General features: G+C 45.5%; 1 protein-coding gene across 1 annotated transcript in view; it reads right to left on the minus strand.

Moving 5' to 3' along the window:
• HYCC1 (hyccin PI4KA lipid kinase complex subunit 1) overlaps nucleotides 1-17,402 on the minus strand; it is a 410,819-nt gene that overhangs the window by 55,002 nt on the left and 338,415 nt on the right. The window contains exon 10 of the mRNA XM_085631524.1: nucleotides 10,346-10,505. Within this exon, the coding sequence (XP_085487650.1) occupies nucleotides 10,346-10,505 (160 nt within the window). The remainder of the gene's footprint in view (nucleotides 1-10,345; nucleotides 10,506-17,402) is intronic.

Raw genomic sequence — 17,402 nt, forward strand, 5'->3', positions numbered from 1 at the left:
AAAGGCACCGGCGATGGTGATCCGTCACCGACATCAGGCGATGACAGGCGTCACAGGCTTTAAAACCAGGCATCCTACCAGCACCAGAGTCGAGTCGATAGACCAAAAAGAGTCAAAAAGTTAGTCAAAAAATGACTAGGGGTAAGCTCTTACCCGATCGGCGCTTACTGGTGCGGAAAAAAGAACTGACGTCAGTGCGCGAGGGCGGCGTCTAAGTACTCCGACGATGTCATCCCGGCGCACGACGCGGACGACGGACGCGGAGCTGCGGACGATACCTAGCGACGCACAAGGGGTACTGCTACAAAAATCTTTCCGGATCCAGCCTGACGCCTGGGGATATTCTAAGGTGAGGAATCTAACTAACGTGTTTCTTTCAGATACCAACTTTACTAAAAGATGCATTTTATCGTTCTGAGTTCAGGCATACTAAACTCAAATTTCTACCATGTTCCCTGGGTCAGTTAGGATTATAAGAGGTTATAATCAAACTGCCCATTCTGGCCTATGGGGACTGGTAGCCTTGCCATAGTGAAAAACGAAAATGGCTGTAATTCACAATTAGGACATGCCACACATACCAGGACTTGTCCTACCTTATACTTACAAGGGACCTGCCCGTGGGCCTACATTAGGGGTGTCTGATATGAAGAAAGGGGAAGGTTTAGGGACTGGTAAGTGGGTGCAATCACCAAGTCGACATGGCAGTACTAGACTGCACACAGGCTCTGCAATGGCAGGCCTGAGAGACACTTTACAGGCTGCTTCTGTGGGTGGCACAACCAGTGCTGCAAGACCACCAGCAGCATTTGATTTACAGGCCTTGGGCAAAAATGGTGCACTATACTAGGGTCTGACAAGTAAATCAAGTAAGACAATCATGGAGTCACTAATCCAGTACATCAATTTAACATAGGAAGCACTTGCACTGAGGCACTGAATAGCAGTTGCATAGTGCCCAAAGCATCTAAACCAGCAAAACATATAAAAAACAGAGGAGGCAATCAGTGAAAAATGGAAGAGAGACTCACGTCAATGGTACCAGGTCTAACAGTACTGTTTAAGATATAACCTAACAGACTTAATACTTGTACCCACTCTGTATACAGGAGATAGGGAGAACAGGATACCAGGAGTAGGGAAGTTAAAGAGAAAGAAGAGAGTAAAACTGTGTGAGAACAATTCAGCAATCAAGATGCTGGGCAGAACAGACTCCTACTGCTGTGTTTGTTATTGCTATGGTCCACTTCTCTTGATGGGAATTGAGGGCAGTGTGCGGGCCGTCTGCCATAGATGAAAAGTGCCACCATTCTGCAGCGAAATTTCACAGAGTGAATGGATGGCCCCAGGATCTGCACTGCATTTACATGTCACAGAGAGGATCGAGAGGAAGTCTTAGTAGAGCGTTTCCATTGATGTTTTGTTTGTAGATGTGACTTGTCCCAAGGGATCCTTTGCTCCACCTGCACTCTCTTTCCCATGCATATGCACATATTGTGTCCCTGCTGAGATGTAGGTGGCAACAACTACAATATTAAGACAGGCACATCAACTGTGGCAATGAGTATGAAACTAAGCCGGCCACATTTTCCAATGGAATGAATAAAGTTATACTCCGAACTCTGGCCTCGTCGAGCATGGAGGTGTTTTTGCAACCCCAATGAGAGGAGGAAGCATTCATTCTCAGTACAGGCACAGGCGATCCTGCACATAGGCTTAGCAGGTGGGTTCTGCCAAAATGATCTGCTCGGTCCCGCACTTGTGAGGCTGGACTGAGGTTCTTAGGTGTCACCTATGACAGTGCTTGCAGTCTCTGCTGCAAAACATGTTATTTTACAGTGGGCTTAGAGCCCGCTCTTTGCTTACAATTGGTGAGCTTAATCCTCAATCTCATTTGCCTGCTTCTGGTTTGTCAGCTTCTGTAGGCTCTCGTTCCTTTCTTGTGTTTGTCACTCTCCTGGAACATGAACGCATTACTTGTATCCTTCCACTGCTTAATTTTCAAGAGCATCTTTTTTCTTTAAGTGCTCTACGAGAATGCTTGTTTTCCAACTGTTTCCCTTGTGTATTTCTCCATTTATGCTCCAATTTATTACCCTTCCTCAGTTGCCATTCTTGCTTAATCTAACCATGCTCCCTTGCCAGTCTTGCTTTCTCACCTCCCTCTTATCTATTTCATTCATTTGATAACTTTATTTCGGTCAAAGACCATGAAAGCACAAGTAAAATCACAAGCAAAAATTGCATGTTACATTAAAACAATAAATAGAGTTCAGATTAATACAATGATTAAGAATGAATTAAACTTGTGTTATCAAGAAAACTAATTTAATAAAAGGACGAGATGGTTATAAAAAACTTTGCCTTCTACGCCATAAACCATATAAAAAACGGGATACAGCAAACACAATAGTGGGGTGAGTATCATATGTTAAGACCCTGCATGCATGCATGCAGTGTCTAAACCTAAGATTCCTGCATAAGGGGATGAGCCACTTTTTCCTTATTGGTAGGTACGCATGGCAAAAAAACAGAACATGACATATATCTTCTTGGTTATGATTACCAGCCGGGCAGGCAGCATTTTCTAATTTTGCCCATTTATGGGTGAATGCCCTGAGCGGTATGCTGCCATGCCTTAACTGCAAGTAGAGTTTCCTTGCAAGGGGTGGGTAGATTACATCTAGGAAGACCTCTGCTCTTGCTTCGGGTTTTATTAGGAGAAACTCTGTAGTAAGTTTCCCCAAAGAGCTTGAACCGTGAAGGGCAAGTAATCTCAGCTGCCGTATATGGCCAGTAAGTTCAGTTTTGGATGTCTTGTTACAGGATACCTCCGGGAATTCCCAAAGGTCGGTCCTGCCGATCTTTGTGCAAAGGTCCTGAATATGAGATAACCAGGGGATGTTCTTATTTTTAATCAGACCCCAAACCTCCATAAATTCCTCTCTATAAGATGCCAATTCTGGCACCGTCCAAAGTCGTTTCCAGTAAAGCAAGGGCCGCAAAGTTGATAAGTCTTCAATGGGTTCTATCCCCAGGTCAAATCGTAGGGGAATGAGCGGTGTACTTATTGGCAAACCTACAAGACTTCTCATAAAGCCCTGCTCAACCATGGTTAATTTAGTGATGTTTTTGTGGCCCCATAGTTCGACTCCATACAATGAAGCAGTTCTGGCTTGCAGTCGATATATTTCAACTACCGGGGCTGCTGGTTTAAAAACCGAGACGCGCTGGACCTTGCTAATCCCTCCCACTATTTGAGACAGCTTCAACCTTGATTTTGAGATTTGTGGGCCCCAATCAAGGTGCTCTGTCAAGGTAATCCCGAAGACAAAAGTCCTGACTCTCTCTAGAGGGGAGCCATTTAGGGTGAGATTTGGACGGGTCTGTTTTGGGGGATTGAAGATCATGAACTTGGTTTTATCCAAATTGATCTCCAGGCCTCGAGCAGTACAAAATACAAGGAAGCCATCCAAAATACGCTGGATGCCCGATGATGTTTTAGATAACAACAAGGTGTCATCAGCAAACATCAGAGCGGGCACTCTTCCCGTAGCCAATCTAGGGGCATCAGTATTAACTACGTCAGCCAGGTGGTTGACGAGACCATTAATGTAAGACACACCCTTGTCGCACGCCATTCCTAACAGGAAAGCGTGCAGACAAATCACTATGCCTCCCGCACCTACCCTGAGCATAATTACCATTGTGGAGTCTGATTAAAATATTCAGGAGATAGGGGGGAAGACCCATGTCTGCCAGAACTTTCCACAACTTTCCTCTTGGGACAAGGTCGAAGGCAGAGCGCAGATCGACAAAGATGAGGTAGAGGCTGCCCCCCTCCACTCTTACAGTTTTCCAGTATAGAACCTGTAACCGGAAAATCTGATCTATAGTTGAGATCCCAGATCAGAACCCTGCCTGCAGTGTAGACAATATCTTGTTTTCATCCATCCATCCCAGGATTCTATCTAAGATAATTCTGCCCAATAGTTTCTGGGAGGTATCAATAAGGCTAATTGGTCTATAATTTACCGGCTTTAGCGGACAGCCTTTCATGAATATAGGGACTATCTCCACGCCCAACCAGGTGTCTGGGAGATCACCCCCCTTGAGGATTGAGTTGAATAGCACTACCAAGTACGGGGCCCAGATTTTAGGTTGGGAGCGGAATAAGTCCGGGGGTATCTTGTCTAAACCGGGAGCTTTATTAATCAAGAGCCTTGCTATTGCAAGCTCTACTTCTTTAAGAGTAATGGCCTCAAGCAGTTCTGGAGAAGGAATACCCACACCCACCACAGGTAGGAACGGTTGTCGCTCTTGATGGGGCTCGGGGGTGGGGAACGAAAGACCAGTCTCAGTGTCGCCTAGGGCAGGGTCACTTCCTCTCGTTAGTGTACACTCTAGTGGTGAATCGATATTTAGGGGATCGCCCAAATTCCCGTACAGTTCCCCAAAGTGCGTTTCCCACACTTGTGGGGCTATGTTTGCAGTTGGGGGCAAGGCTCCCCTACTCTCTCCAGAGTTCACAATAGCCCAAAACGCCTTGGGATCTCTACGGGAAAGGGTTAGCCTAAGTGCCTCCCACCTTTGCTCCTCCCATTCATTCTTCCCCCTAGAAATAGCCTTCTTATATTCTAGGCGGAGTTTCTTTAGATTAGCCCTGTCTTTGCCTTTTAATGCCAGGAGCAATTCCTTTTTTGCTTTTCTGCAGAGATCATTGTACCAGGGATGTGTTTTGGCCTGCTGTTGTTTTTTCCCCCACAGGGTTAAACAAACCCACCAAGTTATCAACTAAGTGAGTATGGATCACAGTGGGGTCACTCAGGTTGTCTACACTTACATCCCCCATTGTGGAAAGGAACGGGAGAACTATCTGGTATATTTCCGCAAGTTTAGCGGGGGAGTTCTGAAAATGGGGCCATTTAACCCTCCTCCTATTATTAGAAAGGAGTACTGGAAGCGTCAAACTATTTAAATTAGGGGGAGGATTTGTTAAACCAAAGCTTCCTGGTTTGAGGGTTAAAACGAGGGCATTATGATCACTGTCTTGCCTAGGGTAAATTGTAAACTCCAATATATTATCCCAATGTCTTATTTCCATTAGTATGTAATCAATATTGGAGTTTTGGCCTGGTCTGTTAAACGTTGGGAGGCCCGGACGATCAGGTTTGAGTCTCCCATTACAGGCCCTTAGGGACAGTGCAAGGGATAAAAAATTAATTTGGAGTACCAAGGGAGTCCAAGCTCTGACAGGAGAAATTTGTGGTTCACAAACATGCCAGAACTGGTCCTCGTCATCTAATTCTCCAATATCAGAAGACTCGAGGGGCTCGAATTGGCAGTTGAAATCTCCTCCTACTATTAAAGGGGCTGGGGGATCAAGAGACAATATAAAGTGCTTCAGTGCGTCAATGGTGCCAGATTCTTGACCATTCTTGACTGGTCTAGAATAGACGTTTATTAAAGCAACCGTTGTATTATCTTTTAGTGTTAGCAGAACACATTGGACGTCAAGAGAATTAGTTGGGATCTGGACTGCCAAGGCGCCCAAGTGCGTCCCTACCCATATTGAAAGGCCACCCGAAGGCCTCCCTCTGCCACTTGAGGTAGCCAAAATGTCAAAAGTGGCATAACCAATCCTTGGATTCTCCTCCGTGGCCCACGTTTCTTGCAATAGGCAGATATCATAGCTGCCTGTGAAATTACTCCATTCGGGGATAGATAGCTTACTCTTTATCCCAGCCACGTTCCATGACAACATTTTTATTTCCCCATCTATGGCTCCATTCCTATCTGGTATGTCACCAGCCTTAAGATTTTGACAGTGATCTCGTGTTTGAGGGTTAATTTCAGATATAGTATCCCCAGGATTAACTCCCAGTAGGAAGTCCTCAGGGAAAACAACCACATCGTTATCCATAATTTGTCTTACTACCAGACTTTCCAGAGGTATACTCAAGGGACAAGGCGCTGGTGCATGTTCTAGAATGCTCCTCTCACAGCTACCCCTATCTACAGCTATTTGGATACCCATGGTGTTAACTGGCTGGGGAACTAGACTCTGGATCACGCCTGGTCAATCAACCTCCTCCAACATGCTAAATCTATTTTTTTGAGGGAATAGTGACAATATGGGGATGTTCTGGTGCCGATCCTCCCGGATTACCATTTCTCGGCATGGTCTGTCATGCAATTTATTTTGTCCCCCCACCCACCTGGTACCTCTGTTCTGTCCTACTCTATGCTGGGATACTGGATAAAAATATGACAAATGCAGTGGGATGATTTGGGTATTAGACCTAGGAGGTATCCTACTGCAGATATAATCTACAGCAAGAGTGTGCCTAAAGTTAACGATGACACAATTTCCTGCAATGGATTTGGGTGTGGGCCCAATCCAGTCTATTCTCCTTACACCCAATATTTCTCCAGAGATATTAAAGGGGAGAGGGCTATTTAAATTGAACCAATGCATACATTTGTTTTTCAATTCCAGATAGTTCTCATTTTTCCCTTGGGATAGAGGAGGGACACCAGCAAGTACAACAACATATGGAAGGGACTCGAGCGGTAAATCTATACAGGGCAATGCATTGTTAAGCCCCTCTCTAGCAGTATTACTGCTTACTTTCACTTGATTAAACATTTTTCCCCCGCTTCGGTAGTCTCTCTCTGTACTATACAACTTTCAGGATCTGTGTCCCTGGGCAAAGGAGTAGTTGTATCAGGGACAGTCTTAACCACCATTTGTGGGGGTACAGACAAAGCCTCAGAGCTAACGAGGGGATTATCATGAGCAAGAACAGAGCTGTAACAGGGGTTTACAAGAGAACTAGTCGATTTGGCTTTGCCAAAGCCTGCGTTATTAATAGTGGAAACCAATCTATCCAGCCTGGTTAGCAAAGGTTTAAAGTGCGAGCCAAGTAACTGTTCTATGTGTGTCTGAAGGTCTAGTTTCATATTGGTGGCCCAAAGAGGCGCCTGCATAGGGGACAGAGTAGGAGTGCCATCAATCAGTGTGGAAGATTTGGTTAAAGGCACATTTTTCCTTGGTACTTTGTTCTTCCCAGTCCTGGGTTTCTTGGCTACAATATTGGTCGCAGAAACCTTGTTGGGTGAAGAGTGTGGGGGGGGGGGGGAATTGCGAGCCTCTATTACATGCGTATCGCTAGTGATAGGCTGTGCACAAGGGAGCTCAGCAAAAGAACACAAGATGGAAGAGTTATAATATGGAGGATTTATAGTAACAATTGAAGCATCCTCCATTATTTGGGTAGAAGAAGGAATTGCGGGAGTGATTGATAGACGCCGCTCTGTGTTTTCTATAGCTGAAGCCACGACTCCAATTGTTTGCTGGAGCATTTTGTCAATGGCTGTCAGACTTGGGAGAGATTGCGTTGTTGCAGTCTGGTGCCTAGTTGCTGGGCGAGAAGTAGACAGACTGGATTTTTTACCAGTGCCTTTCATGTTTGCGAATGGAAAATAGAAAATACGCAATCACGCAGATGGTTAATAAACTTCCCTAAGATGATAGATATCACAAAGCTTTGCAAAGAGGGAACAATGAAGCATATAGTCCAAGAGTCAATAAGTTATATCGCCTGTGCAATTGTAGATATTAAAAGAAATAGAACAGAACATCCACCTTTCGTACTTTTCAAACAGTACCTTATATCTTGGTGGGTCCAGGTGCGGGAACGTCAGTGGGGTGGCCCTGCCCGGCCTCTAACGGGCCCTGACAGGCAAGGATGGGCCCGCCCTTGGCCCGGGCTTCGCCCGGGCGCTGTGGGTGTGGAGGCGGTCTTTAATCCCCCCCGGCGCAGCCTGGTGATGTAGATAGCAGGCGCCCGGGACTGGGGATTCTGGGATTTGGTGTTTTTCGCTGGCCGTTTCCCTCACGGCAGGGCAAGACAGTTGCCACCCTGAAGGCGGGAGTCGTTTCAAAAGCGCCGTTCCCCTCACGGCAGGACCAGCAACCTGAGGAAATGGAGGGGACAGCTGCCAGTTCTGCCAGCCCACCTTGGGTTGTCCATTTGCATACCTATTCCTTCTCACCCATTCTTCATTGTCTGCGGGTTTTCCCAAACCCTCCTGCTCACGTTCTGTTGTCTGTGTGGTTCCCCATCCCCTCCATTGTCCGCGTGTGTTGCTTCAGACCCATCCTCCCTTATATATTGTCAGTTTACTTCCCCAGGCCCGCCTATCCTTTGTTGTCAGTGTACCGCCCCAACATACAATCCCTCCAGTCCACCATCTGTTGTCACTTTGCTGCCAATACCTTCCTGCCCTCCATTGTCAGCTTGCTGCCCTATTTCATCCCTCGCACCGTCCTTTATAAGCTTGCTGTCAGTTTGCTTTCCTAGCCCCTGCTACCTGCCCTCTTTTTCAGATTGCTGCACTAGTCCCTCTTTCCAGCCATCCACTGTTTCCCCGGTACATCCCAACTGCTCTCGGTTGTCACCTTGTTCCCCAGCACCTCCCGCCAGCCCTCTGTTGTCACTTTGCTTTGTAATCCTATTCTGCCCGCCCTCCATTGTCAGCTTGCTGACCCAGTATCTCCTGCCCACCCTCCACTGTCAGCTTGCTGTCCCAGCCCTTCCCACCCACCCTGTGTCATCAGCTTGCTGTCCTATCCCCTTCTAAGCACCCTCCATTGTGAGCTTGTTTCCAGAGGCTCTCCCACTTAACCTATATTGTGCATGTGCTTTCACAGTTCCTTTAGCCCCCCCTCCATTGTCCGTGTGCTTCTCTATTATCTGTGTCCTCTAACCCACCCACATCCGTCTCTTGCACCCTCCCGCCTTCTCTGTTGTCTCGTTCACCCAACTCACTGCCCTGTTTTATTTTTTTTTATGAAAAAAGTGCACTAGTGCTGGCTGTTTTTTTTTTAGCCATACGGTAAAGCAGCCACACTGCTGTATAGCATGGCTAAAAATCAATGTCAAAGCAAGGAGCTCCCATAGGCGAGACCTTTCAGCTTTGCCAATTCGTGTTTTTATCTTTTCAGGGATCTAACACACATTGGCAAAGCGTCCATGGGCTGATGAGACACTGAATACTAAAGCAATTGTTGTGCCGGCACCAAGAATCTTTACAGTCAAAAATCAGAGGCTCTTATGATCCATGTGCCAACGGGCAAGATTGTGGCCTGCCACTGACATGCAGAACATACATGGCCTGCTAGACTTGAACAGCAGGATCCCAAATGAGAGACTGCGAAACTATACATTACCCTACAAGCACAATGCAGATCACAAAGGAAGGAAAGAGCAACGTCAAAAGAAACCTAGAAAACACAGTAACTGGAAACAACTAGTATTTTTAGAACAGAAGCCCTGCCAACATCTTCCTATGACAGAGAAGTACTATCCGGCACAAAACTCCCTGAGTACTCGATTTTCATATATCCCATTTGATTTTAAATGTATCCATCTGCATAAGGAATACTTTACGTTGAACTTTATTACAGATCATCCACTCTTCAGAATAGAAGCCTTGCACTCATATCAGATACCGCAGACATATTTTAGTGTGGTCATTTTAAAAACGCTTTGATCATTCTAAACTTGACTTTGACACTTAGGAGTGGATGCTGGATACTTTGCATTCAATCACAGGCCAGTGCATAGTTCAGAAACTCTCTGAAACTGACCGACCTCGGGTTGGCGGTCCAAAACCGCAATTACAATGTGACTGCACATGGTGCGGTCGCAGACTCACATTTCCCTGTGGGAGCTTGTGAGGCAGTCGGAAACTGGCTGCATCACAAGCTCCCATAGAAAAATGTGAGTCACTGTAAATCCCTGCACCATGTGGCAGGCACCGTGAGGTGCCTGCCACGCAGTGCATGGATTTAAAAGGGGGCACCATAGGTGCCCACCCGGCCCTCAACCGGAGGTTGCTGAAGAAGGGGGGCCCTGCTAGCGGCCCCCAAAGTCGCTTTTCGTCAGACTTTCCATGTCGGAAAGCCCGACATGGAAAGCCTGTCGGAAACCGAAATCATAATCCCGATGGCGGAAACACCGTCCACATGGGATTATGGTGGCAGAAGCCAGCCGGAGTGACCAGCCGGTTTGAATTCTAACTGCCGTAATCGTAATACGGCAGTCGGAATTCAAACCAAGGATGTTGGTTGTAGGCTTTCTGACCAACATCCTAATAAGGGCCTAAATGTCATGTTAAATTTTACTTTGCTTAAACAGCTTAGGTACGATGGCAGGTTGCGTATCAATTCACTTATGCTAAACAGTTTGACAAAAGGACAAAAATCAGATGACGAAATAAAGCAACGTTTATCAATGAATTACCTATTCAAACGATTAATCAAGGAAAGCGTTCTTACCATGTCTTTTCCATCGATGTCCACGGATTGACATACTAGTGACCGCATTTCTTGAAATTCTCGATGATGTAGGCGTGATTTCAACCTGAATACATCTTGTTCCATCTTTAGTTGACTTCATGGCACCTTGCGGCAGTGATGCCTTTATTGCATTAGCAACCTGAGAGAGAACATAAGTCTTCTAATTGTAAATCTTGTAGGTAAGACGACAAAATCAAACTATTGAGAAGGCAATTATAATGTAATTAAATTACACAGTTGTGCACTTTCCTGCTTGGCTACCAGCAGCAGGATGGAAATGCAAGTCGTCCATTAGAGCTTTCAGTAGTAGCTGAATGTTTGATGAGCTCGGTAACGATCGAAGATGTCTGACTAAATCCTAGATAAGTAACAGAACTGCAATGTAAAAGATGTCTTATAAAATGTCCGTCTTAGTTCATAAACACGAAGAATAAACTGAAAAGTGAATGGTGATGCAAGGGCTGGTCCAGTAAGCAACTAGGTTGTATCCCTGCGAGAGTAACCAATGCTGCTGGAAATGGAAGCCATGGAGTAAAGAATTGTGCATCATAGCACTGCGTTAGAGGGTGGAGGATCAATGTTTGAGGCAAAACAGTCACAAACACTTTTCATACGACCAGGTGCAATTTTCAGTGCGCGACGAAATTCTAGTAAGGCTTGTAGAACCCTCCTACCCTACTAATTACAGAGCCCTCGAGCATTCCAGCTGATGGAACGAGCTTGTTTCCACTTAACGTTTTTTTTCTGGATTCTGGCACCATTTGTTTATCCTTTTATAAATTCAGCACTACTCTTTAACAGAAACCAAGAAACATACCTGGACTTGATGAGCTGCTCATAACTGGAACTAGAAGACTTAAGAGCTCCGCCATTTTCATTTGCCCTAAAAGTTACATCCATGACTATTTTACTAGAGACCTGCCATTTCCCAACACCTGCTCAATCTCGAATAAGGGATGTCTGCTGCATCGAGCATTACTTATGTATGACTACTGGTTACACAGTGCACGGCAACACTCATTGGTAGCTAATCTTTGGGACAAACAAACATGCACAGGACAGCGCCAGGATACCTATCGGGTAACCGCGCGCTTTAAAAATCGCCATAACATAACACAATAGTCTCTAATGAGTAGCTGGCATGCCTATTTAAGTAGCGACACAGTGAAGGATGTATGAGTAGTTGGCATGTCTATACAATCACGGCATGGCGAAGGATGTGTGAGTAGGTGAGGAGTTGTTGAAATGCCTATTAAATAGCAACATGGTGAAAGATTGACGTGTCTATTAAATAGTAGCACAGTGAAGAATTTGGGTGACTGAATAACAATAAACAAACGTGTGTTTAGAGGAAAGGTCTGAAAATTAATTAGGGCAAGGAGCCCTTTCAAGGACGAGCAGGAACTGAACAAACTACGTAAGCAAGGCTATTGGCGGGCCACTCAGAGCTTGTAAATCTACAATCTTATCTGACACCATGCTTACAGCTGAATATATATGTCGCGAAGTCTTGAATTTTCGCTTAGCCAATTTGAGCTCTTATACAATACCCATCGCGGGAAGAATCTTTCAGGAGAGGGCAGACTTCGTTGCTTGTGCAAACAGGACTCTGAGGCTGTACAGCATGTAGCGTAGCCGTGATGCACGCTGGTTTGATGTTGTTGAGAAACACATCTTCTGAATAAACTCTTCCAAGAGAATAGATGAGTGTAAATCGTGTGATGAAGTAAACTATCTTTGGTAGCCACTAGCAGCAGCGGCTGGTGTGTGTGAGCTTGGAGGGCCGTGCCCCACCGTTCATAGGAGGCGGGAAAGAAAGAGGTGGGAAGGCATGAGCAGCTCAGCAAGATGCTGGCTGTATCAATAAGGTTGGAGAGTCATCTTTTTGGGTAGGTGTGTTATTTTGTACACTCGGTGGGGGCTACCTTCACCCTTACTGCGGAAGTTAGGGCAGTAATGTCAGATGAGGGGTGTAACCTCCTTTCCATTATGTAGATTTGGTCTGACCTGCTGTGGCTCAAGGCAGTCAACAGAGCGCATGAGGAGCACAGAGAGCTGTGGGGAAGGCAGGAGGCAGCGTCATGGATGGGGTGGGTGCAGGGCCGGACTGGGAACCGTATCTGGCCCTGGCAAACAGCTCGGCTGGGCCCGGAGGAGGGGGGGGGGGGTTGCTGGGGGAAAGCACCACTCCCTTCTCACCGCTGCCGCTTTTATTTCTCAAGGGGTTGATATTGCAGCTACGCTGCAAAACTGGCCCCCGGTAACAAAAACGCCCCCCATCCTAGCGGCCCACCAGGGAAACACCCGGTGCTCGCTACGGCCTGTCCGGCCATGGGTGGGTGACCTCTGTGAGCAGGGTATGAGGCGTGGGAGGAGTCACCGTTCAATCCATCTTGGGATTTCAATAGTGCACATGTGTGGCGTCATTTATTCCTTTCACTTTTTGGCAATCACTTGCTGTGTGCAGACAGTGAGTGCTTTAAGCACTGCTAATGTGCTTGCTGTGTTTTCTATCAATGGCATGGGATTCACATAGAACATTTATAGCAGGTGCATCATAACTGAGCTGTGTATGAAGGTCATTATTGCCATCCAGCCCTCTTTTACTCTGCCACATGGCAGGCTCTCTTCCCTCTAACTACAGCATGGAACACAACACCAGAGGTGGCACCGCTCTGTGATTTACAGTGGTTAAAAGACCACTGTCACGCCCAGTAGTGGCCCGTCCCCTGGAGAGAGGTGGGGAGGGTTTGGGTAAAAAAAATTAAAATTAACTTATCGTAACGCTGCTGCCGCCATCTCCCGCGCATCGGCTCTTCCTGCTTCTCGCTCTGGGCACAAGCTCCCAGCCTGCTCTGCAGCAAATCCTGATGCTGCTCCCATATGACAGAAGCTTCAGGATTGGGCTGAGCGTTGGCAATTTGCGCTCCCAGGCAGACTTTGAGCCTGTGCCAGTCCTCTTTAGCCCCAGCAACGCAGCTACAGCTGGAAAGAGCTTCACTGCACATGAGGGGTTTGGCCAGCTGAGACGGCCGGCCAAACACACACAACACACTCAACACACACACACATTTCTCATCGGATTCTTAGAGGTGGTAAAGGGGTCATGGGAGCCCAGCCCTGGAGGAAAACACATTTAATATGTTTATGGGTTAGATTAGATACATGCCACACACACCTAGTGCCAAAAACAGTGGAACGTTTTCACAGAGAATATGTTTTTTATTGCAGCAGAAGCCTCGCAAAAAAACATAAAGCAGCATAATGTTCGGATCTGAGTGATGTAATGCATCAAACTAATTTGGGTAAATGGTGTGCCATTTTGTCCTTCTTTGCCAAATAAACTCACTTGAGTATTGAATGTGGTAACGGCGTGAGTCTTGCATGCCCATTAAAGAGACATTTCATTGATCTGGCTAGGCAGTAAAAGCAGAGGAGTGACTGAAGAACATGGCGTTATGGCCAGGGCTGCCCACTTTGGAACTGGGGAACCATATTCAAGTCCTGGTGTTGGCTCAACATCCTGTGATCCTGGGCACATCACTTAATCTCTCCATACCTAATAAACAAATCAATGGTCACAGAGAGTGCTCCAATGCCCTTTGGCAGAGATCTGCACTATATACAAAAAAAAAACAAGAAGCACGCGATAGGCAGAGCACCACAAGCGTGGGTCGGGGGCACGGAAATATGGGTTGGGCAGTAAGGTGAAACAAGCAGCTTGTACAGAAGCACACTGGGCTTGAGAGCGATATGGGACGGGTTGAGAAGCATAACAAGGGAGATAGCAGTATAAAACATGCACTCTCATGGAGTGCGTCAGGAAAAAAAACCAAGCGATTTGGCAAGAGGGACAATGGGAACAAGCAATAGAGTGGGAGGCAGAAAAAAAGGACCTCAAGACAAGCGCGATCAGTGAAAGGGCACCTATAAAGAAATCAGTCAGTAGTTGGTCCATGTTCCACACGAAAGAAGAGGTAGTGAAGCCGGCTCAAGTAGGCCAATAAGGAGGCAGCAAATAAGAGTGGCAATGAAGGCAACAAATGATAAGCAACGGGGAAGCTCCAAACCTCTTATTGAATAGGATATTTCTTGCAAGTGAGAGCACATGCCCTGCCTCAGGGGAGACCTAAAAAAAGAGGAGGGAAGTGGGAAAGTCAGAACTTGGTAACAGGTTGTGAACAATACCGGCACCAATGGCCATTAGTCTGGTAGGGGTGAGTGGCAAAAAGGAACCAAGCATCTGAACCCTTGCAGATAGAGGGAGGAGGAAATGGCTAGGGCCTGGAGTATCTCACATGGAGTAAAACCTGTTAGCAGTGCACTGGCACTACTCTGGTACTGAAGAGCTCAAACTAGAATTAAAGTGGAAACCTATTGCACAGTGCATATAGTAGACAAGGCCTGGCTCTGGGATTCTGGATCTTGGCGGGTCATGAAACACCATGACTAGGCCATGGAGATGTAATGGGGGTGTGGCTAAAATAATTTCATATCCATATTCAAAATCATATTTGAAGATGTCTAGTAAAAGAGCTAGAAAGATTAGTTCACGAAGTATGTCTAAAATTGTCTATATGGTATTGTGAGCAATTTGAGCCTTGTACCAGGTTGCTTATACAGGTTGCCCATGTACATAGAGCAAGGTTGTTATCCAATTGTATAGCACTGTTGAAGACGATTTTAGCTTTTGGCAGGCTTCAGACCTCCTTGTGAACTATTTTATTGTACGTAAGTATCTAGTTTCTCAATGTGACCTTCAGTAGTCATCAGCTAAGTGAATGATCTGGTGCACCCTTTTCCATTTAGTCCCCAACCTCAACCTTACCGGGCAATTTACTGACTTCTGACCCTGATCTCTACAGTTGGTGGGTTAGTCCACTGAGCCATCAAGCCTGGCATGCACTAGATGGGAACATGTCACCCTGAAGTCTTTCCCATAAAATAGAGCCGTAGGAATAGGGCAGTCAACGACACAAAGATATCTATATTACGGGGAGCCGCTTAGATTCTGTGACAATGTACAATGGTAAACAATGAATGCAGATCCCTCACTTTCTTCTATGAGAAGATCAACTACCCACTCCAATATTAGCATTCTGCAAATAACTTTTAAAGGGGGCACTCTATCTACCTAAGCAAATCACAATGACAGAAAAAAAACACAAAAGTCTATTGACTGTTCTGTTCAGTAATGTAGGACCCAACACGTATCAAGTGAATAACATCTGGTACTAGAGGGTACATGAGCCACAGTCCCAATATCAGCAATACATTCAAGTTCTCCACTTGTATGAAGACAAATATTGGAGTTATGATTTACGAACAAATAACTATTGAAAACAGGAGTATTCAACCAGATTTCTAAGCTGATTAGGTGATCCAGAAGGTGTTTTGGATCGCCAGAGGTTTAAGATGTTTTAACAAATCAAGGGGATAGACATTAACATGGGAATGTTGGAAGAGTTTGTCAATTCTAGTGTTAGAATTTAATTTTTAATATTTGGTTTCGAAGACAATTGACAGGCCTATTAGGATGCAATTGAATGCAGTCTGTCTGGTGTTTAATGGGTGACAGGGCATCAAAAGTAGCATGGCTAGTCTACTGGTCCATCTTGGCAGGACTAGGCACTGATCTACTTGCCTTAGGCTGTCGCACAATAGCAGTCCCTTTGAAGCTTCACAAGGTACATGTCATTTATGTGATAGCACATCACTTCCCTAACTAGCATGAACAGCGGTAGCAAAGAAGTAAATACCCTTTGTGTGACCATTTGGGGGCAAAAAAGTTGGAATCAAGGTCAAGTTATAGGCAGTATCAACAGTGTTGCACTCAAGACCCTTATCTGAGCAAAAAGATATGAGATAAAGACGGAGGCCTTTAAGTGAGCAAACAAACTTTCAAATAGGGCGCCTCAGCCTCAATCTGCTAGGACAACAGTCCAAGTAAGAATTTCAGCTCTGTGACATTTACAAGTACAAATAAGTCATTTCACCTCTGGGTTTGAAGGTTCAGGCAAGGAGCTATCATTACTTTGCATGTTTTCATTAGCATAACACACTTATTTTTAGCAGGGAGGATTGGAAAAATAATGGTTAATGAAAGACATTAGACTATATTAACAAATATACAATTATTTCCTATCTGACGCAAGAGGGATAATGATCAATATTCTGTAACCAAAGAAGGGAGTACCCCAAGATCTAATGCCTCTAGGTGCTACCTACAGATGTCCTAATGGACTCCACAATACTGAACTGTAAATTGACAGTGGTGTGTGCCATCATCCATCACAAGCTGCGGCCGATTTGATTACCGAACACTCAGAATTCATTTCCATGAAAGAAATCTAAAATCTACATATCAAGAAACATCTCAGTTATGAACACTGATCAATGATCCTAGGTCAGTTATTCACTCAATCAATAAATGAAATCACACAATGAGGTCTCTTCATACCTCTCCACATGGGTGTAGATATTTACTCAGCATTCACCTGCTTTATTACCCTCACTGGACACTACCTTGTAAATGTGTCTCTCAGTTTATTTTAAGGCTGCAGTTTGTTACTCCTCTGTCCCCTTTTATGAAATGAGGATCATGGGCCCCACACCAGGTCTGGGACCCTGAGCCCTAGTACAGGCAAGAAGTGATGGAACCTGCAGTGATGAACATGAGCTTTTTGGGGGTAGGGTATGGGTATGATGGGAGTATGTGTGGGGAGTTGTTGGAGGGTGTTAAACAGTGTTCCAAGTGCACAGTACCCCAATAGTGACAACAACCATACACAGTGCTCCACTCAGTGTCCTCAGTCGAAAGTACAGTTAATCTCATTCCCTTCATCAGCAAAAAACTCAACGTAAGGCACTCTATTATCAGGGAAATACAAGGATGTGGACAGTATTAACATTGTTTGGTGGGCAATTTTTCCTGCTGCTGTGAGCTATACATATTAAGCAAGTCCCAGATTCGTTTCTGGACTTGGTTGACTCCACCATTCACTTTCAGAAGTTGATTAAATATAAATGACCTCTT

The sequence above is a fragment of the Triturus cristatus genome, chromosome 10 (assembly GCF_964204655.1).
Source record: "Triturus cristatus chromosome 10, aTriCri1.1, whole genome shotgun sequence".
NCBI classification, from domain to species: domain Eukaryota; kingdom Metazoa; phylum Chordata; class Amphibia; order Caudata; family Salamandridae; genus Triturus; species Triturus cristatus.